This window comes from Mus caroli, unplaced genomic scaffold (assembly GCF_978045245.1).
Source record: "Mus caroli unplaced genomic scaffold, Mus_caroli_1 scaffold_4, whole genome shotgun sequence".
NCBI classification, from domain to species: Eukaryota; Metazoa; Chordata; class Mammalia; order Rodentia; family Muridae; genus Mus; species Mus caroli.
The window spans coordinates 139174230-139197556 of NW_028227259.1; the positions used below are offsets into that span (position 1 = coordinate 139174230).

General features: G+C 48.7%; 1 protein-coding gene across 1 annotated transcript; it reads left to right on the forward strand.

Annotated features, from left to right (window-relative positions):
• Positions 1-21395: 21395 nt before the first annotated feature.
• Positions 21396-22758, forward strand: Cldn3 (claudin 3). Its single transcript, XM_021162745.3, has one exon. The coding sequence runs from the start codon at positions 21725-21727 to the stop codon at positions 22382-22384; it is 660 nt and encodes a 219-aa protein (XP_021018404.1). The 5' UTR covers positions 21396-21724; the 3' UTR covers positions 22385-22758.
• The last annotated feature ends 569 nt before the right edge of the window (positions 22759-23327 follow it).

The following is a 23327-nucleotide window of genomic DNA, read 5'->3' on the forward strand; positions in this document are numbered from 1 at the left end:
ATTTTGAGACAGCATCTCACTATTTAGATCTGGAACTCAGTAGGTAGACCAAACTGGACTTGAACTCATAGAGACCCAGAGTCAGGGTGTGTGTGGTAGTGGTGGTGGGATGGTGGGGCTTTAAAGGTGTGTGCCACTACTCCAGGCAAATATAAAATCTTAAAGCAAAGAAACTCCAGTCGGGGCATCACTACCTCCTGTCCCAGGCCACTCTTTTCACATCAGCCTCAACTCCTTGTCCCGCAGCCATCTCTCGCTCCGCGGCTAGATTAGCCCTGAGCCTGCAATAGCTCTTGCTAGCGTCGTCCTCTTCTGTTTGCTAGTGGGAACTGCATCCATAAAGTGTCTAACAAGGTTTGATAGAAATTTTGAAAATCTCATACAACACTGGAAGGAGAGGCACGGGACGTTCGAACAGGTTGCTAAGGCACCTACAAATTGGCTGCGTATGTAGAGAACTACAGGTGGGTTTCCTTTTACATTTGCAAAAAATAACAGTTGTGGAATACTGGAGATCTGAATCTGTCCTGCCCCGGGTTCGCGCTGACCGGCAGGATAACTAGACGAGGTCCAGTGCACCTTAGGAGCCTGCGGAGGGAGCAGCAAGTGTAGCCGAGCTGTGACATAGTCTGAGAAGGCCACTCTGGGGCAGGAGTATGAGGTCCCAGGAGACTGAATGGCAAGAAGGGCCTGTCCATTCCTGGTGGAGAGCTGTGGAGCTAGGCTCAAGAACACCCCTTAGTGGAGGTGAGCGTCCCTGCAGCTTGGCCCGCTTGCGCGCGCGTGCGTGTATGTGTGTGTGTGTGTGCGCGCGCGTGTGTGTGTGTGTGGTGTGCATGCCATAACACACATGTAGAGGTCAGAAAACAACCTACACAACCTACTGCAGTTTTCTTCTTTCACCTTGTGATTTCTGGGAACTGAACCCGGTCTTGGCTGCAAGCCCCTTCACGTGCTGAGGCACTTCACTGCTCCCTGGCACACAATGACACCACCTCTGCTTGGTCTTGTGGAAATACTGCCACCCTGAGGACCTAGCTTCAAAGAGTCCTCCCAGGCCGGCCCTGATGTAGTCTGTCTGAGGATGAGTGTGAGCCTTAGTGGCCGAAAGGAAAGAGGAACTGTTTGAGCCACTAGGACGGCTGTAAAATTACAGTATGGGCCCCACAGCTCCACCCCTTAAAAGACGGAGACCCTGCCCACGTGCTGGAGATGGACGGAGAGCCCCACCTATAGATTCACTTCAGGACCCGAAGCTCCGCCCACACTCTCACCTTTGACTCATCTAGACACTAGATGGCCTTGCCAACATTCTCCTGATGGATTTGATAGGCCCGCTTGCAATAATGTCAAAAACATGGCTTACCTACATACAGGGAAACTCCGCCCACAGGGATACTTTGGCATGGATGGCCCTGCCCACATGCTCACCTAGGAAGAGCCACTGAACGCAAACTGGGCCAGCTAACCTTACTCTGAAACACCAGCACCCATAAAGTTCTTGACTACAGTTCCTGAAGATCTGAAGTCCATTTTCTGACCTCTGCCAGCACACCAGGCACGCACCCTGTGCACATCACATATATACAGGCAACACTCACATAAATGAAACCAAATTATTCTTTTAAAAAAGGAAGACAACCCTGGTCTCACACGAGGCCCATTCACCAAGCCCCCTGCTTCTTCACCCCTCCAAGCCATCTTCCCGAAATTCCCCAGGGAGAATGAAAGCTTCGGCAGCGAAAGGGACTGCGATTTCGCTAGGGGAAAAGGGAGCCTAGGGGGACGAAGATGGGGGTTAGAGTGGGCCAAGGAATTCAGGGATCTAGTCTGGGACCAGGACGTTCCCTTGGCTAGGCAACCAGGCAGCCCCAGGCTGGGTTACACTGGATCTGGCCGAGACCGGAAGAAAGATCTCTTGGGCAGGGCCTGTTTACGACTTAGTGAAACCTAGCCCTGGGGAGAGAGAAGTTTCTCCCGAGGGGGAGGGGGAGGCAGGTGTGACTCAGCCCTCCCTCACCTGATCTATGACACCTAAGAGCCTTGCCTGGGAATTACCCCAGAGCAGCGATCCACCAACCAGGTCTGACCGAGAGGAAAACTGATTCCACCTTGGCCTGGCTGCTCTCACCTCGCACCTTCCCAATGTACCCCCCACGGGGGAGTCAGGTCACACCCAGAACTATGGACTTTCTGGGTGAGAATACAACACCCTGTCACGCAAGAACAAGGCCCATCTGCTTTAGACTCAGTATGCACAGGGCACACACAGGAGGAAGGCAACATACAATAGGCACAGGCAGTGTGCTGCAAGCACACACAGTGGGGCAGGCAGCATGCAGGAGTATTCAGACTTGCTCAAGGGTCAGGGAATGTGCAGGAAGTGCAATTGGCGGGAGGTCTAGGTGCTCACTACCCTGCTGTAAAGGACAGACACCAGGAAACTTAACAAAAACCAGGCTTCCACACTAGGATCACTCACTCACTCAAGCCGGTCTGCCCCAACCTGTTTTACTTCTCAAATGGCCCTAAGGGGTCCAGGAAGCTGGAAGGAGAAACCCGAGCCCTAGGGCAGCAGAGAGAGAGGGAACCATCAACTGATTAGAGCCAGGCGTCTCCAAGAACCCTAAAAGGAAAGCTACGACCGACCGCAGAAGTCTCTGAGACACCGGTGATAATCCAGAGGGTGAAATATCACATGATGCCCCTGGATCTGCACTCGGACTTTTGCCCTTTGCTGATGGTTGGGGTCCTTTGAGTTTTGTTGCCGGTTTAATTTGGTTTGGGTTTTTCACAGCAGGTGTAACCCTGGCCATCCTGGAACTTGCTCTGTAGACCAGGCTGGCCTCAAATTTAGAGATCGGCCTGTCTCTGCTGGGATTAAAAAACTAAATCACCACTGCCCAGCTGTTTGTTTGTTGTTTGTTTGTTTGTTAATGCTGGGGTTTGAACCCTGAACCCAGAGCTTCTCACCTGTTGGCCAAGAGCTCTAACTCTCAGCTCCACTCCAGCAACGTGCACAACTTGTATGTGTGTGTGTGTGTGTGTGAGATTCTAAAGTAATAATAAAAAATAAGAATCAGCCAAACTTAATGGCACACACCTTTGATCCCAGCACTTGGGAGGTGGATCTATGTGCTCCTAAGCCAGTGTGGTCTACATAGAGTGTTCCAGGACAGCCAGGGCTACGTAGAGAGGCTCTGCTTCAAAAACCAAACAAAACCAAAATGTAATAGTAAAAATGAAGGGGGCTAAGGATGTGTCTGCACGCATGAGACCCTGGATCTCATTCCCAACAGTGCTGACTGTGGTGGTGCACGCCTGTAATCCCAGCAGCCAACAGATAGGGACAGGAGGATTAGAACTCCAGATTTCACCAGGCAGAGGTGGTGGTTGATGTGATTTTTATAAAATTCGGTATGATATGACGGGAGGGGTGCCTTAGTGGGCCAATGATGAGGCATTCCCCTGAGGTCAGCCCTAGGACAGGTCTAGTATAAAAGGAAGTTTATTTGGGCCCTGGGAAGGGGGTCTGGAGAAGGGAGTAGAGGCAGAGAAAGAAAGGGACAAAGAAGGACAGAAAGAGAGAGGAGAGAGAAAGAAGGGAAGAGGCTGGCCAGGAACATATGGGGGGAGAGAAAAGAAAAAGATAGGGAGGGAGAGGGGGAGAGAAAGAGAGGAGAGAGAAAGAGAAGCCCAAACAGTCCTTATACACCTGTCTCTTACCTGGCCATTGCTAGGTAACTGTTGGGTAGAGCCTAGAGGAAATGCTAACAGTGGTGCTGGTGGCACCCATCTTTCATCCCAGCACTCAGGAGGCAGAGGCAGGTGGATCTCTGAATTTGAGGCCTGCCTGGTCTACAGAGCAAGTACTAGGCTGTCCCTAGGACAGCCAGGGCTACACAGAGAAATGCTGTCTTGAAACACCACAACACAAAGAAGTTCCAGGTTCATAGCTAGTTTGAGACAGGGCCTCAGTGCTGCCCAGGCTGGCCTCTAACTCACTGCACTGCCAAGGGCCTCAGTGCTGCCCAGGCTGGCCTCTAACTCACTGCACTGCCAAGGGCCTCAGTGCTGCCCAGGCTGGTCTCTAACTCACTACACTGCTAAGTATGACCTTGGTGTCCTTATGTCTGATCCTGCCTCCTAAGTGCTGGGGTTACATGCTTGCTCCATGCTACCACAGGTCATTTTCTTTGAGCATCTGCCCATCCAGCTGTAAATTAAGGCTCTCTTTGTCTTCTCCTATTTGTTTGTTCATTTCTGGAAGCTGTTCCTAGTTCTCAGAAAGACAATAACAACATTTACTAGCTTTTGATAAAGAATATTACACAGGTACAGGTGTCATGGCTCACGCCTATAATCACCAGCTACTAGAGAAGATGAGCCAGGGAGATCAAAAGTTCAAGGCTTATCTGGGAGACGTAGTCAGGTCCTGTCTCCAAATGAAAAACTCTAAAAGGTTAGGAATATAGGCTAGTGGTAAAGCGTTTGTCTAGCATGCAAGGGGCCTAGACTCAACCGTTACTTTTTTCTTGAGACTGGTGAGGGTCTCACATAGTCCTGGCTGACTTCAAACCCATTATGTAAACTGGAACTTTATATAGATTTGGCTTGCTTGCTTTGAGACAGGGTTTCTCTGTGTAGCCCTGGCTGTCCTGGAACTCACTCTGTAGAGCAAGCTGGCCTCGAACTCAGAAATCTGCCTGCCTCTGCCTCCTGAGTGCTGGGATTAAAGGCTTGCACCACCACACCAGGCTTCATTTAGATTTTTAAAATTATTTTACTTTACATATAAATATGTACCAAGTACATACATGTCTGTTAGATCCCCTGAAACTGGGTTAAAGATGGTTGTGAACTATCTTGTAGACGCTGGGAATTGAACCTGGGTCCCACAAATACTTTTTTTTTTTCCAAAGATTTATTTATTTATTAAATGTAAGTACACTGTAGCTGTCTTCAGACACACCAGAAGAGAGCATCAGATCTCATTACAGATGGTTGAGAGCCACCATGTGGTTGCTGGGAATTGAACACAGGACCTCCGGAAGAGCAGTCAGTGCTCTTAACCGCTGAGCCATCTCTCCAGCCCCGTAACAAATACTCTTAACCTGGAAGCTATCTCTCCAGTCTCTCTGCTTCCATGAGCCGAGTGCTGGAGTAGCAGGTATGTACCACCCTGTCCAGGTTTAATACAGTGCTAGGAATCAAACCCAGGGCCTTATGCATACTAGGTGAGCACAGCACACAATACTTCTAGCTCCACCTTTGCGTCCCTAGGAAAGCATTATTGCAGCCAGGCGTGGTGGTGCACGCCTTTAATCCCAGCACTCGGGAGGCAGAGGCAGGCAGATTTCTGAGTTCGAGGCCAGCCTGGTCTACAAAGTGAGTGCCAGGACAGCCAGGGCTACACAGAGAAACCCTGTCTCGTAAAACCAAAAAAAAAAAAAAAAAAAAAAAAGGAAAGCATTATTGCAGAGGTGAGACTGTAGCTCTATGCAAGGTCACGACTAGACAAAGAGGACATTCTGAGGCTGATGGATGGAGCAGGAGGCAGCCAGCCAGGCCCGTCTGTTCACATTCCTTCCCTCAAGTGGTGAATTACACAGTGGTCTGAAATGAGGGGTTCACTGTGTATTTCCAGATGCAGGAGATAAGAGAACCTGCCCATGCTTTTCAGGATGTTTGTTTCTTGCTTTTGAGACCAGGTCTCTGGTAACTCAATCTGTCACCAGACTCAATCTATGACCCAACCTAGCCTTAAATTTATAGCAATCCTCCTGCCTCACCTTCCCTAGAGTGTGGATTACAGGTGTATATCACTATATTCTGTTTGCCTTTTTTTTTTTTTTTTAGGATTTTTTTTTTTTTTTTGAGACAGGGTTTCTCTGTGTAGCCCTTGGTGTCCTTGAACTCACTCTGTAGACCAGGCTGGCCTCAAACTCCTGATCCTCCTGCCTCAGTGTCCATATTGTTGAGATTACAGATATAAGTAACTAAGGCTGATTATTTATCTATCTGTCTGTCTATCTTGTTTTTCATTCATGTATCTTATCCAAGAACGCCCTTCTCTAGGCAGGCCATAGAAACCAGAACTTCAGTTCTCACAAGGCAGGTCATAGACATTTATCTTTCCTCCGGTTTCAATCTAGGAGCCAGTAAAAGCAATTCTCTGGCTGAGTGTGAGCAGGCTGAGGCAGAAGAACTCTGAGTTTGAGACCAACCTGGGCTACATAGTAAATCTGAGGCCAGCCAGAGTTATATAGCAAGAATTTACCTATAAGTAATCAATTATATATTTATTTATATATATTCAATATATAGTTTAAATTATATATAAAATACATATTTTAATTAATTAATTAATAAAATGTAGGGCCTGGAGAGCTGTCCCAGCAGTTGAGAGCACTGGCTGCTCCTCCAGAGGCTCTGGATTCAGTTCCCTACATCCACATGGCAGACATAGAACTCGGTTCAATTCAGGAGATCCAACATCCTCTTCCAACCTCCATGGGCACAAGGCATGAAAATGGTGCACAGACATACATGTAGGCAAAATGGTCACATACTAAAAACAATAGAAAATGAATTTTAAATGTTTAATTAAGAAAATAAAATTTTGCCGGGCATGGTGGTGCACACCTTTAATCTCAGCACTTGGGAGGCAGAGGCAGGTGGATTTCTGAGTTCGAGGCCAGCCTGGTCTACAAAGTGAGTGCCAGAACAGCCAGGGCTACACAGAGAAACCCTGTCTCGAAAAGAAAAGAAAGAAAGAAAGAAAGAAAGAAAGAAAGAAAGAAAGAAAGAAAGAAAGAAAGAAAAAAAGAAAGAAGGAGGGAGGGAGGGAGGGAGAGAGGGAGGGAGGGAAAGGAAGAAAGAAAGAAAGAAAGAAAGAAAGAAAGAAAGAAAGAAAGAAAGAAAGAAAGAAAAAAAGAAAGAAGGAGGGAGGGAGGGAGGGAGAGAGGGAGGGAGGGAAAGGAAGAAAGAAAGAAAGAAAGAAAGAAAGAAAGAAAGAAAGAAAGAAAGAAAGAAAGAAAAGAAAACAAAAGAAAAGAAAAGAAAAAGAAAAGAAAAATTTTAATTAAAAATAAATTCAAATAAAAATTCTAATTCAGCCGGGCGTGGTGGCGCACGCCTTTAATCCCAGCACTCAGGAGGCAGAGGCAGGAGGATTTCTGAGTTCGAGGCCAGCCTGGTCTACAAAGTGAGTTCCAGGACAGCCAGGGCTATACAGAGAAACCCTGTCTCGAAAAACCAAAAAAAAAAAAAATTCTAATTCAGTGTTACAGACTATTTGTTAAAAGAAGAAGAAGAAGAAGAAGAAGAAGAAGAAGAAGAAGAAGAAGAAGAAGAAGAAGAAGAAGAAGAAGAAGAAGAAGAAAGAGAAGTTGTTAAATGTGCTAAATAGTTCCATACCTTATGAGTGGCTATATACCCAAGGAGAAAAAAATATGTGTATCTCTCACTTCTAGGGAGACTGAGGAAGAAAGATAAAAAGCTTGAGACAAACTTGGCTGCACAGTGAATCTTGTCTCAAAATAAGTAAACAGAGCCAGGATGCATCATGGTGGCTCAGAGGGAGAGGACACTTGGTTTTAAATCGGCCTTCATTCATTTCATCCCTGAAACTCACACACTGCAAGAAGAGAACTGACTCCTGAAAGCTGTCCTCTGACCTCTGACTTCCACACACACCAGGGTATACACGTGTATATGAGCATGCACACACACTCTTATATACAAATAAATAAATTAAAAACGAAAAAAACAAAAACAAAAAAAACAGACTTAGGTATGGTGGCTCGCATCTATAATTCCAGCATTTGGGAATGTGGAAAGCTGAGGCAAGAGGGTTGCTTTGGGTTTGAGGCCAGCCTGGATAGAGTGAGATCTTTAAAAATCAGTCAAACAAACAAACAAATAACTAGCCCAGGGCAAGGTGGTACAAGCCTTTAATTCTAGCATTTAGGAGGTAGGCAGATCTCTGTGAGTTCAAGACCTGGCAGGGCTATCGAGTGTCTCAGAATAACAGCAATAACAAAAATGAAACTAATAATAATAAAAAGATAAGAGAAAAAGTGGCTAGGGGATACACACACACAGTGCCACATGAGACCGATTGAAGGACAGCTTGAAGGAGTAGCTCCCCCGGAGTGGCTTCCCTGCTCCAGCAGTATGAGTTTAGAGAATCAAACTCAGGTCACCAGGCTTAGCTTCAATCACTGTTACCCAATGAACCATCTTGCTGGCCCACCCTGCACTCTCTTGCTATAGGAGGCCTGGTGCATCAGTAGCTTTTGCAAAATATATCTCAGCAGCCTGGGAGGCTGGGGTGGATTTGTAAATGTCAGAGCACACTGGTGAGACAGACAGGAAGTGAGCAATCCACTGGAGATTTAACATAGTGCTTGTCCCCCTCCCCAAACAAGTAGGATGGCATATTTGATATGGTTTGGTTGGGAATTGCTTGCATCCTCACTGGGGGGATTCTAAGATTCTTGTGTGTTCGTTTTTCATTTCTTTCTCTTCACTGTGTAGCCCTAGCTAGCGTAGAACTCACTATATAGACCAGACTGGCTTTGAACTCACAGAGAGATCCAGCTTACTCCGCTTTCTAAGTGCTAATGTGCTGGGATTGAAGGTGTGTGCCCCAAAGCCGGCCTTTTCTTTTCTTTGTTTCTTTTAATTGTGCATGCTTGTGTGCCCGCTTAGGTTTATGCACACCATTTGTGCGCAGGTGCACTTGGAGTCCAGCGGGGCAATCCCCGGAACTCCAGTTACAAGCCTTGTGAGCTGCCTGACATTGTGAGCAGCAAGTGCTTAGGTGACAACTGCGCAGTCTCACCAGTCTTGTTCTCTTGAAAGAGGCACTCACAGTCTAATCCAGGCTGCCCTTGAACTCCAAATCCTCCTGCTTCTTTCTCCTGAGTGCTGAGATATCAGATATGACCACTTCACCTGGTTTGTGGCTAAGTTGAATCCAATCTCTCTTTCCCACTCCGAGACACCGTCATGATGGTCTGTTACCAACTCAGATGGCCGTGAATGGACTCTACCTTACTGTGCTTTGAAGAGTCCTTGAGTTTGTTTTGCAGCAGTGAGAGTGGGACCAAGGACTCATGCATGCCATGCAAATGCTCTACCACTGAGCCACGCCCCCAGCCCCTCACTGAGGGATTCTAGGCAGGGACTCTACCACTGAGCCACGCCCCCAGCCCCTCACTGGGGGATTCTAGGCAGATGCTCTACTGTTGGGCTACAGCTCAGGCTTAAATCATTTTTCTTTAATGATTTTGCCTTGTTACCATAGTCACTGTGGTTCCAAGCCTCTAGGACCAGTGCTGGTGAATTGGGACAGAAGCAATTCCTCAATACCTAGAGAGCGAGCTGCTTGGGAGCTTCAGCAGCAAGATTTCCCTTCAGTCCTTAGCTCAGAGCCAGTTGGTGGAACGGAAGTGCTGGCCTGGCGCTGAGCGTGCCTTTGCCAGCGATAAGCTGGATCCTTACTTAAGGTTGAGTAACCACAGATAGAGCCCTATCTTAAATCAACTTCTCATCGCTGGTCTTGAAACCTGCTTTGTTTAACTTCATGCTGTTTGGACGAGGATGTGATAAGGGCCCCTGGAGTTTAAATAAACTTAGAAATCAACAAAGTGTATTAGTCTTCATCCCGTTGGGAATGAGGCTTACAGGCTGGTGCTCAACTGGCCCTGCAGAGACCACTCAAGACCCTCCCTCTGCTGTCTCCTCCTTCCTGTCCTCTTGCCCATCGCAGCCTCTACCCAAACATCCAAACAGGGTTTCATTTCTTCCTCCTCCTCTCTCTCCTCCCCTCCCTTGTTTCCTCCTCTTTTTCTTCCTCTTTTCCTCCTTCCTTCTCCTCCCTCTCCTCCCCCTCCTCCCCTCCTCTCCCCTCCCCCTTCTCCTCCCCCTCCCTTGCTTCCACCTCTTTTTCTTCCTCCTTCTGTCCTCCCCCTCCCTGCCCTCCCCCCTCCTTTCTTCCTTCTTTCTTCTTCATTCTCCTCCACCTCTTCTCGCCTTCCCTCTTTCCCTCTTTATCATTTTTCTCTTTCCCCCTCTACCTTCTCTTTCTTCTCTTCTTATTTTTGGCTCCTCCCCCTCCTTTGTATCTGAGACAAAGTCTCATATATGCCTCATACTCACTACACAGGCAAGGATAACCTTGAAATCCTCCTGCCTCCTCCCCTGCAGTGCTAGGATTACAAGTGTGAACCACCATGGTCAATTTGCATGGTCCTAGAGATGAAACCAAGGGCTTCCTATGTATACAAGAACCTAGGCAGGAAGCACTCTACCAGCTGAGCTACATTCAAAACACCCTTTCCTTTCTTTCTTTTTTTTTTTTAAGATTTATGTATTTATGTATATGAGTACACTGTAGCTGTACAGATGGGTGTGAGCCTTCATGTGGTTGTTGGGAATAGAATTTTAGGACCTCTGCTTGCTCTGGTTAGCCCTGCTTGCTCCGGCCCAAAGATTTATTTATTATTATAAATAGGAACACTGTAGCTGTCTTCAGACACACCTGAAGAGGGCATCAGATCTCATTATGGGTGGTTGTGAGCCACCATGTGGTTGCTGGGATTTGAACTCAAGACCTTTGGAAGAGCAGTCAGCGCTCTTACCTGCTGAGCCATCTCGCCAGCCCCCAAAACACCCTTTCTACACTTGCCTTTTATTTTTTCCTTTTTATTTATTTATTTTTTTTTGGTTTTTCGAGGCAGAGTTTCTCTGTGTAGCCTTGGCTGTCCTGGAACTCACTTTGTAGACCAGGCTGGCCTCGAACTCAGAAATCCGCCTGCCTCTGCCTCCCTAGTGCTGGGATTAAAGGCGTGCGCCACCACGCCCGGCTTTTTTATTTTTGAACAGTACCTACTGTAGCCCAGTCTAGCCTCCAACTCTAGATCTTCCTGACTCACTCCCCAGAGTGTTGGGATTATGGAAATTCATTTTTCTTTTCCCTTCAGGTACCCCTCATATAGAGCTGAAAAAGCAGACGACTGGTGGGGGTACCGAATAGGACACAATTAAAGCCCTAAACACAGCTTGTTTTTAGTCTAGGAATCAGAAAGAGAATGAAGACCCAGGCACGAATTGATTCTAACTACAATTGTTAATCCTCTCTGTCAGTGTGACTAGCTTTTTAATCAACCAGGAGATGATCCTGTGACAGATGTGTATACAGGAACATTTGTAGGAGTTTTTGCTGAGGAGGGAAGACCTACCCTGAATGTGGGCATCTTCTGCTCTCATAACATAGAACACAGTATCCCAACACATCCAACAAGATGGTGTCCTGTCCTTTGCTTTCCTACTGCCCCATGCATGGACAGCGAGTCTCCTCCAATCAGGAGGTATTGATAAGATGCCCTCACCCCATCCAACCATGGCGTTTATATCCTAGGAGATGACCCTTACTGAACTAGCAATAGAAACCTCTCCAGGGAGCTGGCACTCCCAACTCCACCTGGCAGTCATGAGAAGTCACCCAGACTTCTGCTTCTGCTGATCACTGATAAGGAAATAGCCTGCCTTCCTCCTGCCAGCATGATGTCATAAGAAAGCTAAGACAGAGGGTTAAAGGGATATCCAAAGTTCCAGGTCATAAGAAAGTTCCAGAATTCAGTTGAAAATCACCCCTTGAAGGCTAGGGGTACATCTTTCTATAATCCTTCAATGAGGGATCAAAGTATGGCTCAATGGTAGAGCCCATGCCTAGAATCCCCCAGTGAGGGGCTGGGAGCTTGGCTCAGTGGTAGAGCACCTGCCTAGAATCCCCCAGTGAGGGCCTGGGGGCTTGGCTCAGTGGTAGAGTCTCTGCCTAGAATCCCCCAGTGAGGGGGCGTGGTCCTGTAGTAGAGCCTATGTTTCAGATCATCTTGGTCTACCAAATGAAATCCTGACTCATAAAACCACAACAAAGCCGGGCGTGGTGGCACACGCCTTTAATCCCAGCACTCGGGAGGCAGAGGCAGGCGGATTTCTGAGTTCTAGGCCAGCCTGGTCTACAAAGTGAGTGCCAGGACAGCTAGGGCTACACAGAGAAACCCTGTCTCAAAAAACCAAAAAAAAAAAAAAAAAAAAAAAAACCACAACAGCCTTGGAAGTGTAGCTCAGTTGGGAGAGCGCTGGCCTAGTATGCACAAAAACCTGGGATTAGTTCCCAGAACTGCATAAAACTGAGTGTGATGGTGCACATTTATAACCCCAGCTCTCTAGAGGTGTAGGCAGGAGAATGAGAAGTTCACAGTCATCCTTAGCTAATTAGGAAGTTGAGAAGTAGACTCCAGAAGAGGCGTGGGACCAAATCTCCATTGCTCCAGAAGGGAGGTTAGCACAAGCTCTCCACCTTGTCAACACTTGTCACTGTCAACGTTTAAATGGTAACCATCCTTGTGGGTGTATAGAAAAACTTTTGTGGTTTTTCTGTTTCATTCCTTGATGACTATTGATAATAAGCATCTTTTTTTTTTTTTTTTTTTTTTTTTTGGTTTTTCGAGACAGGGTTTCTCTGTGTAGCCCTGGCTGTCCTGGCACTCACTTTGTAGACCAGGCTGGCCTCGAACTCAGAAATCCGCCTGCCTCTGCCTCCCGAGTGCTGGGATTAAAGGCGTGCGCCACCACGCCCGGCTACAATAAGCATCTTTTTTGTGTGCTTAATCTTTGTAGAAGTTTTAAATCCCAATCTGGGGTTTCTACTCCGCCTTTGGCCATTTAGTTCCCAGATAAAAGACACACAACTTTTATTATTTACAATAAGCCTTAGTCAGCACAAGCGCTGGGCAGCTGCCTATCGTCCATGTTGTCAGAGTATACTTTCCTATCAATAACCCCGAGTCATTACTTACTATGTTTCATCTGGGTTGCTCTGAACTCCAATTGGGCAGCCCTCAGGGCCACATTCTCTTGGCTCCTAACCCACCTGGCACCTTTCTGTTCTTCCTTCACCTCCTTCTACTCATCATGGTTGTTCTCTGACCCCTAAGCCCGGTAATATGCGTACAAACATGCTCACACACACACACACATGTGTCTTTTGCCCAGCTGTTAGCAGCTGGCATCTTTATTTACCAATCCTAAATAACTTGGGGGCAAACTCACATAGCATTATTTGGGTCTAGATGCAGATTCTCTTGTCTCAGGGGCAATCAGGTCTTGGGGTCCACATTTAAGCATTACAATACACAGCAACAGACCAAACCTCAACACCTAACTTATTGTCCTATTCTGAATGGCTGTTCACATCCTCTCCCTCTCTCTCTCTCTTTCTTTCTCTCTCTCTCCTTCCCTCCCTCCCTCCCTCCCTCCCCCACCCTCTGCACTTTAGGATGCTCATACCCCCCTTTCTGTTAGTTCACTTTTTGAGACAGGGTCTCACATAGCTCAGGCTACTCTTAAACTGTCTGGGTAGTCAAGAATGAATGACCTTGACGTTGATTCTCCTGTCTCCACCTTCTGACTGCTGAGATAGCAAGGCCTCACCACATCCAGTTAACGGTTTATGTGTTGCTAGAGATAGACCTCGGGGCTTCGTGTGTGCTAAGCAAGCATTCCCCCACTTCCACCACCCACCCACATCTCAGCCCCTCTGTTCCTACTGACCCTGCCTCCCATCCTCCAGTCCACCTTTGATAGGTACTGCTCTGTTGTTTTTCAAGACAGTATCTCACTACATAGCCCTGGCTGGCCTGGAACTCACTCTGTAGACCAGGCTAGCCTCACACTCTGCCTCCTGATGGCTGGGATTAGAAGCATGTGTCACTACCACCTGGCAATAGCTACTAGTCTACTCTAACTTCTATGACATCACCTTTTTCATATTCCACATGTGAGTGAAATCGCTCATTTCCCCTGATTCCCCTGAACTGGTGTCCTCTAGTGCTATCAGTGTTGTTGAAATGGACAAGCCTTTATCTGATTAGTACTCCAAGGTGTGTATCTTAATTCCTCCTCCTCCTCCTCTTCCTCTTCCTCCTCCTCCTCCGTCTCCTCCTTCTCCTCCGTCTCTTCCTCCCTCTTTTTGCTAGTTTGTTTGTTTTGAGGTAGTGTCATGTAGCCTAGGCTGGACTGGGATTCACTATGTAGCCAAGGCTAGCCTAGCCTTGAACTCTCTGCCTTCTTCCTGCTTCTACTACTACTTCCCAGTGCAGTGATAACAGGTGTTCACCACCTTGCCCCAGGTTTCTTTGTCCATTCACTTGTAGTCTCCACACCCTAGCTATTACGTAAATGGCCACAGGGAGCATGAAGCCTAGGTGCCTCTTCCGTGTCCTGCCTGTGTTTCCTGTGTTTATGTACCTGAAGCAGGATGAAAAGGTGGGAAGATCTGAGGACAGGAGAAGGGACAGGGACCTTTCGCTCCTGTGTCTCACCGGAGCCTCTGGCCATCTGAGGCATAAGCACCGCAGCACAGATAACTGGTCAAGGCTTCTCTCCCTTCCCAGTTGTAAACCGACCCTACAGAGCCCATAGTGTTACCAGATTACAGACCCGTGCAAGGCATCTCTTTCTATTCCATCTGCCCTCTCACTTAGGAAACATAAAAACAAAGGGCTTTCCTAGAAATCTTTTGAGAGCCTCCAATATTGTATATGTGGGGACTGTAGAGAGAGGGCTCGGCAGTTAAGAGCACATACTGTTGTCCTTCCAGAGGAGTTAGGTTCCCCACACCCACAGTAGGCATCTCACAGCTCCCTCCTGGAGATCTGACATCCTCTTCTGGCTTTCGTGAGCCTGCACGCATGTGGCATAGAGTCACACACAGACATACATGCACATATACATAAGTAAAAATAATTTTAAAATGGTATGTACATCTAATGCTAATTAATCGTGACTTTCGCTGGAGACACAAACACCCATACCTGGGTGTGTCTTTCTTTCTGAATGCCCCCTTTTCTCCTAACCTTCATGCTTAAAGCCTATATTAAAATATCTTATTTACTTGTTTATTTATTCATTTATTTATTCAAGACAAGGTCTCTCTGCCAGTGGTTTTGTTTATTAGTTGGTTGGTCGGTTTGGTTTGGTCTTTGGAGACAATCTCACTCTGTATGCCAAGTCAACCTTAAACTCTAAGCCGTTCTCTTGCCTCTGTCTTTTATTGTTGTTGCCGTTGTTTTTGTCTATGCAGCCTTGGCTGTCCTGGAACTCACTATGTACACCAGGCCTCATAGAGATCTCCCCGCCTCTCCCTCCAGGACTGGCATGAAAGGTGCCACTATGGCTGCCCGGCTATGTTAAAATATTTGTAATTAATTTTTATTTCATGTGCATTGGTGTTTTGTCTGTATGAGGGTGTCAGATCCCCTAAAACTGGAGTTACAGACAATTGTGAACTGTCACGTGAGGACTGGGAATTGAACCCTGGTCTTCTGGAACAGTAGCCAGTGCATTTTTGTTGTTGTTGTTTTGTTTGTTTGTTTGTTTGTTTGTTTTTTCTAGACAAGGTTTCTCTGTGTAGCCCTGGCTGTCCTGGAACTCACTTTGTAGACCAGGCTGGCCTCGAACTCAGAAATCCGCCTGCCTCTGCCTCCGGAGTGTTGGGATTAAAGGCGTGCGCCACCACGCCCGGCTTTTAATTTATTTTTTATTTTATACATGATGAGTGCAGATTGAGATCTGCATATATGACTGCATGCCAGAAGATCCCATTACAGATGATTGTGAGCCACCATGCAATTGCTGGGAATCAAACTCAGGACCTCAGAAGAGCAGTCAGTGCTCTTAACCACTGAGCCATCTCGCCAGCCCCTTAAATTATCTTTAATAAAATCTCCATCTGTGGGCTGGGTGTCCTGGTGAATACCTTTAATCTTAGTGCTCGGGAGGCACAGGCAGGGGTATTTATCTCTGTGGTTCAAGGCGCCTGGTCTATCTAGCAAGTTCCAGGCTAACCAGGACTACCACACGGTGAGACTCTGAAGTTGTTGTTGTCTATTTGTTTGTTTTCGTCTCTGATTCTGCTTCATGCTGGCTCATCTTGAAATTCTTTTCTGCATCAAACCCACAGACCCCTGTATAGCCTGAGTGGAGGTTCCTGAAAGAGTAGGGGTGTTAAAGCTTAGGTCCCAGAGGGTGGCCCTGTGGACTCTCAGTCCACTCAACAATGACATACCCGGTAGTGAAACAGTTATGTCCTTTGATAATTTTAAGCTTTTCTTTACATCCCTTTATTCAAGCACCCTGTAGGGGCAGGCTGTGTGTGCAAGTGTGTGCGTGTGTGTGCGTGTGTGGAAGTCAGAGAACAACTTTATGAGAGTTGATTCTTTCCTTCCCCTGTGTGGGTCCAGGAGACTGAACTCAGGTGGTTCCGGGCACGGAGGCAAGCCCTGCAAACCACTAAACCATCTTACCAGTTCTTCTTCTGAATTGTTCTTCATAACAGGCATAATAAATAACACACATTGTCACCCACAAGACACAAGGCTTCCGTCTTCTCCACTTCCCCCCCCCCCCCCCAGCAACCACTATCTCCTGCCTTTCTGATACAGTCATTCTATCGGCAATGAGGCAATAGCTCATGGTTTTGATTTCCCTTCGCCCATTTTCCAATTGGGCTGTTTGCCTTTCATTACTGAGTTATAAGACCTGTGGCAGATACTGAGCTCAGGGCTGATTGGAGGTTGTTTACTAGGAACCAAAGTCTTATTTGTGGAGTCCCTGAAGTTTGGCCCTTGGGCACGGATACTATCCTGCTTGCCTCTATTCAGCCCTGCCCAACAGATCCACCTAAAAAAACAAGCCAACTCTTCCTGCCCATCCCCCACCCCCACCCGGCCCACAGTCTCAGACCAGATCCTTTCTCCCGGATGAGGAAACCTGGCTAGAGAAGCAAACACGGGGCTTACCCAAGGTCTCCAGGGTTGACTAGCACAGATCTGAGCGCACATCATTTCTCTGTGCCCTGCCCTGGTGGTTTCTATTTTCACAGACAGGTACGTGGCTGTCCATCTCTTTACAGTCCTAAGACATGACTCACGGGAACATAGTTTCCCCCTTTTTACGAGGGTAGAAACTGAGGTTGGAAAAGTAGTCAAACTTTTTCCTCAGCCTCAGAGACAAACAGGAACCATAGTCCATCGTCTCCAACCCCAGTACAACCAGCTGGGGCCGCTTACCCTGCCTCTAAGTCCGTGTGGCCTCAGCACAGCGCTGGGATGATGGCCTCCCATCCATGATTCCTTTCCTTTTCTTCCTTCCTTTTTATGTTTTAAATGGGAGAACGAGTTTATTTTTGGCTTACAATTCCAGAGGGAGAGAGAGAGGGTCCATAATGGCAGAGGCAGCTTGTCAACAGGCAGAGGTGACAATAAGAGGCAGGAACAGGAAACAGGTCACATTCTGGCATTCACTTGTTTTGTTTAAGAAAGGGCCTCACAGCCAGGTGTGGTGGCACACGCCTTTAATCCCAGCACTTGGGAAGCAGAGGCAGGCAGATTTCTGAGTTTGAGGCCAGCCTGGTCTACAAAGTGAGTTCCAGGACAACCAGGGCTATACAGAGAAACCCTGTCTCGAAAAACCAAAAAAAAAAAAAAAAAAAGAAAAAAAAAAAAAGAAAGAAAAGAAAAGAAAGGGCCTCACTATGTAGTTCTAGCTGGCCTGGAACTTTCTATGTAGACCAGGTTGGCTGTAAATTCACAAATATCTCTTGCTTCTACCACCCAATTACTGTGGTTAAAGGTGACTATCACCACTCCAGGTTTTCCCCACCCCTTTTATTTATAGTATGTGTGTGTGCCTGTGTGTTCAAGAGTGTGCATACACACACGTTTGGAAATATGTGGAAGCCAGAGACACTCTGAGTGTCTCCTCAATCATTTCCCATGTTATTGTCGAGGCAGGACCTCTCACTAAACCTGGGACTCATCTATCTGGCCATTCCACCCCAAGGACCCTCCTGTCTCTGCCTCCTGGATCTCGGGACGACAAGTGGGAACCGGTGTACTCGGTTTTATTATTTTATTTTCTGATTTGTTTGTTTTGTTTTTCCGAGACAGGGTTTTTCTCTGTGTAACCCTGGATGTCTTGGACCTCAATTTGTAGACCAGTCTGGCCTCAAACTCTGAGATTCACCTGCCTCTGCCTCCCGAGTGCTGAGATTAAGGCTTCTGACAGCTGGGTTACTCATGCCTTTAATCCCAGCACTTGGGAGGCAGAGGCAGGCAGATGGATCTCTGAGTCTGAGGCCAGCCTGGTCTACAGAGTGAGTTCCGGGACAGCCAGGCAGCCAGGGCTACACAGAGAAACCCTGTCTCTAAAAATAAATAAATAAATAATAAATAAATAGGGAAGGCTTCTGACATCACCTCAGATTTTTTATTGTATTTTTAATTTGGGGTTCAGGGCACAGGACCCAGGTCCTCATTCTTATGTGGCAAGCCCTTTACAGACAGAGCCATATTCCCAGCCCCACCCCCGAGCACTCCTCCATCCAAGTCCCACCACATTAGCACTCTATTAAAGACTTGCATCTTTATTTCATTTATTAAGTACCCTGGGCTTAAACTCCTTCCAGCAGAGCCCTGACCCTGCACCAGTTGGGCTTTGTGGCCTGGCACTCCCAGCCCTGCCCATCAGGACCAGCCCAAGACCTTTGCACTGAAAAGAAACAGCCCTGGTTTCCATGTGGACTGTTTATTGGAATCTTCTGTCACCCCAGGGTCTGAGCTCTGAAGGAAGAGGGTGGAGTCTGAGTATTTGTGATTTGAGAGTTGGGGCTGTACCAGGAAAAAAGAAAAAAAACCATAGGTCCAACTCAATGAAGTTTATACTTTTATTTTATTTAGTTATTCAGTGTGTGTGTGTATGTGTGTTTGAGTACCTGTGTAAGTATGTGTGTGTGTGTGTGTATGAGTGTGGGTGTGAGTGTGTATGAGTGTGTGTGGGTGTGTGTATGAGTATGGGTGTGAGTATATGTAAGTGTGTATATGTAATTGTGAGAGTGTTTATCAGTGTGTGTATGTGTGTGTAAGTGTGTGTAAGAGTGTATGTCAGTGTGTGTGTGTCTGTCCCTCTGCGTGTGTGTGTGTGTGTGTGTGTGTGTGTGTGTACTGCAGCAAGCACGTGGAGGTCGGAGAACTACTTTGGAGAATGGGCTTTTTTTCATCTTTGAAGTAACAGGGATCAAACTCAGGTTGTCAAGTTGAAGACAAGGGCTTTTGTCCTCTGGACCATCTGCCTCCAGAAAGCCTTCATCTTGCTGGATGGATCTCAGGTTCCTAGCTAATTGCAAAGCCCCTGGGGCCCTCACAACACGAGGTCATCCCTGGACATAGAGCCCTGGCAGGACAGGTTGCCGAAACAAGGGAAAGTGCTAAGTCGATTACCTCTCAGAGCACCCAGCCCTGTTCTAGGCATAGGGAGTGTCACATAATAAAACAGGCAAAAATGTTTGTCCGTCTTGGAACATTCTGAATGTCCTGGTGGTGGTAACAGACCAGAGCAGAGACAAAGAAACAAATAAATGAGAAACCATGCGTGGCCTCTCTCACAAAGAAGCTTGCCACTTAAGCTGGGAAGGCAAAACAACCTGGAGTTTAAGGCCACCCTGGGGCAGGGAGGGGTGGAGGGGGGTCGGGGGGGGCGCGGGAGGAGGGAGCGGGAGGGAGAGAAAAAAGGAAAGCAGGGAGAGAAAAAGGAGGGGGGGGGTGGAAAGGAAAGCCAGAGGCCACTTCAGATAATGTCAAATATAAGAAAACAAAGGTATCAAAGAGGCAAAGAGAACAGGGCTTCCAGCACATGGGAAGCAGAGGCAGGTGGATATGTGAGTTCCCGGCCAGCCTGGTCTACAGCACAAGTTCCAGGACGGCCAGGGCTACAACAGAGAAACCCTGTCTCGAAACAAAACAAAACAAAACAGAAAAAGAACGTGGCATTGTGGGTAAGAAGCTGGGACGGTTTGTTGTCCTGTTTCTATTTGGGTGCAGGGTTCCAAGCCACCCACACTGACCTCCAAATCAGCTGGGGAGGATCTCGGTGTGGTGCTTGCTGACGTGCCATCCATCTATCAGGGTTTATTCTGTGCCAGGGACAGACCAGAGACTTCGTGCAGGCTGGCCAAACACTCTAGCCACTGAGCTCCATCTCCAGCCTCTGAAACTATCAAAATCTTGGGGGCGATGTCAGTGAGCCATGCGGATAGCTGTAGGAGTGTCTCATGGAGAAAGGACCCCAAGCACGGGTCCTCGAAGAGGGTGTATAGGAAACTAAACCAAAAGAGCTGTATCCTAGCTGAGGTGAAGGGAAGAGGCAAAGGGAGAAGTCGGAGCATGCGCCACCCCGAGGTGTGCGACAGGGGAGTCAGTGTCCGGAGGCAAAGGAATTGGTGTTTGGGGGCTTTTTTTGGTGTTACTTTGTAGCTTGTTTGAGACTGGGTCTCTTGTAGCCCATCTGGCTTTGAATTCTCCGTGTCGCCAAGATGGTCTTGAACTCCTGCCTGCCTCCACTTTCCCAAGCTCTGAGACTACAGGCATGGCACGCTGCACAGGGCTTCTGCACAGGAGTTGTGTTTTATTTCGAGACACAGTTTCGCTGTGTCTGGCCTTGAACTCACAGCTGTCTGCTTGCCTCAGCCTCAGGCAGGAGCCAACACACCTGGCTAGCTGTCTTCTTTTCTCATATGGATCAAATCTCTTTCCCACTGTTCACTCGCTCTGGTACTCACTCTGCCCCGCCCCCACCCTCAAAGGAAAGAAAACACGACTCCATCAAGAGAACCTCCGTGGGGGAAAGCAGCTTCTAGGTGGGCCCTCAATTGAGCTAAGCCATGTAGGCTTGCAACCAGTCCAGGTCACATGAGGGGGCTGGACAAGAATTTGAACTCAACACCCGTCCCTGGGGTGCAGAGTGGGCTCTGCAGGTGGTCGTTGTCCCTGGCTTCAGAGTTCTGTATATAAGGTTGCACTTGGATAAGGCCAGAGTGCTTGTGTCAAAGCCTGAGGGACTTGGAGCAGGTGCTACAATTCCATCCACCTACGGCGACAAACAGCCTCAGCCACGCCCCCACCTAGGTCCTCCCAGTCCGGGTTGTCCAGAGGAATTGGCCGCGCCTCCATCCTACGCCTCCCGCGCTAAAGAGGACGGAGGTGGGGGACGAGAGAGTCAAGCAGTTTACAATTGGTGATTTGAACTTCAAATCCTTGAAGCGCCCCTCCCACTCTGTATAGCTCTAGAGAATTCGTTATGCTTAAGGAGCTTGGGGAGGTTAGGAAGGGAGGGAGCTTAGAGGACCCCGCCCTCCCTCGATACACACTCTCCCACCCCACCCCCCACCCCCGCCACACACAACACATACACTTCAGCATTGAGGTTCTAGCTAAATCCTTTCTCCTATGGTGAAGGGGGTTGGGGAGGACGGACCGGACTGGACGGGACACACGTCACTGTCCCCTGGGCCAGAAGAGTGAGCTCCACCCTCCTCCTCTAGGCACCAAGCTAAGTCCAACCCACCCCATCCCAGAGCCAACCCAGTCTCAGAAGCCGGTCTCCAAAGCCACAGGCAGGTGCAGGGGCAGTCTCCGTGCGAGCCCCAGGAGAGGAGCCGTTAAGCGCGCTCCGTCCTTTGCCACCCACCCGTCCTTCCCGGCGACAGACGTCCGTCAGTTTTCGAAGGGCAGTTGGTTCCCAGGTCCAGCGGCCGCGATCCCTGGTCTCCCAGTCCCCGGAGCTGCCCGGCCGAGCCGGTTCAAGTCCAGCAGCCATGTCCATGGGCCTGGAGATCACCGGCACGTCGCTGGCCGTGCTGGGCTGGCTGTGCACCATCGTGTGCTGCGCCCTTCCCATGTGGCGCGTTTCGGCCTTCATCGGCAGCAGCATCATCACGGCGCAGATCACCTGGGAGGGCCTGTGGATGAACTGCGTGGTGCAGAGCACCGGTCAGATGCAGTGCAAGATGTACGACTCGCTGCTGGCCCTGCCGCAGGACCTGCAGGCCGCCCGAGCCCTCATCGTGGTGTCCATCCTGCTGGCTGCCTTCGGGCTCCTCGTGGCGCTCGTGGGCGCCCAGTGTACCAACTGCGTACAAGACGAGACGGCCAAGGCCAAGATCACCATCGTGGCGGGAGTGCTTTTCCTGTTGGCGGCTCTGCTCACCTTAGTGCCGGTGTCCTGGTCGGCCAACACCATCATCAGGGATTTCTATAACCCGTTGGTGCCCGAGGCCCAGAAGCGGGAGATGGGAGCTGGGTTGTACGTGGGCTGGGCTGCCGCCGCGCTGCAGTTGCTAGGGGGCGCCTTGCTGTGTTGCTCCTGCCCACCGCGCGACAAGTATGCACCCACCAAGATCCTCTATTCTGCGCCGCGATCCACCGGCCCTGCCACCGGTACCGGCACCGCCTACGACCGCAAGGACTACGTCTGAGGGGCCGTGTGTACGCAGACCGTACCATCACCACTACCAGCAGTCGATGAACCCCACCCGTCCAGCGTGCAGCCTCGCGTCTGAGACCACCCCACCTTCCAGATGGTGACAGACGCCACACAGTCTGCTTGCTAAGCTGGAAGAGGACAGACAGGCTGGCATCTCCCCTTCTCCGGCTGCCACCTGACTACCGGGCCTAGGAACTGTCCAAGCCGAATGGACAAAGAAACCTCGCCCTTCCCAAGAACTGGGCTGGGGTGGCCACTGCAGCTACTTGCCAGCCCCGCAGAAGGAAGGCTTACAGTGGGCAGAGACAGGCAAATCATAAAACGGGCCATTTCATATTTTTCAATAAAAGTCTTTCGTTTTTTGCAGTCGCTGGAGCTTCCTTATCCTGAACGCCACCGCACAGGCCACCACCTCCCCTACGGGGCACCTGCTGGGGATTGTCCCTCGAATAGCCCTCATCACGGGCAGCGAGCTTTAAACAGCTTCACAGGTTGAGTAAGGAGAAAGTGGGGGTACACATGAGTTTTTGTGCTCACTAGGTGGGTAACACTTGGAAGGTATTCCAGGACTGATCTCCACAGACCCTATGGCGAGCGAGGTTTATCCAGCAATCCAGCCAGAGGGCTTATGAGGAACTCTGCTGGAGAGGGGCAAGGGGAAGAAGGCAGGGACTCTTCTCTGGGACAGCCTAGTTGGTTTGTGCTTGTATCCACAGTCTTGCTCCGGGCATTTGGGGTAGCTGATGTGCAAGCTAAAGAATTACATTCTCTACCGAGATTTCATATTTGGAGACGTGGAACAAAAAGACCTATTGTTCAGACCAAATGCCTCACCTAAAGGACAGCCATTCAGACGGCGGGGATGTGGCTAAGTGGTAGGACACTTGAGTAGCATGCATGGGGCTTGGGTTCCGTTCCCAGCACTGGGAGTGTTG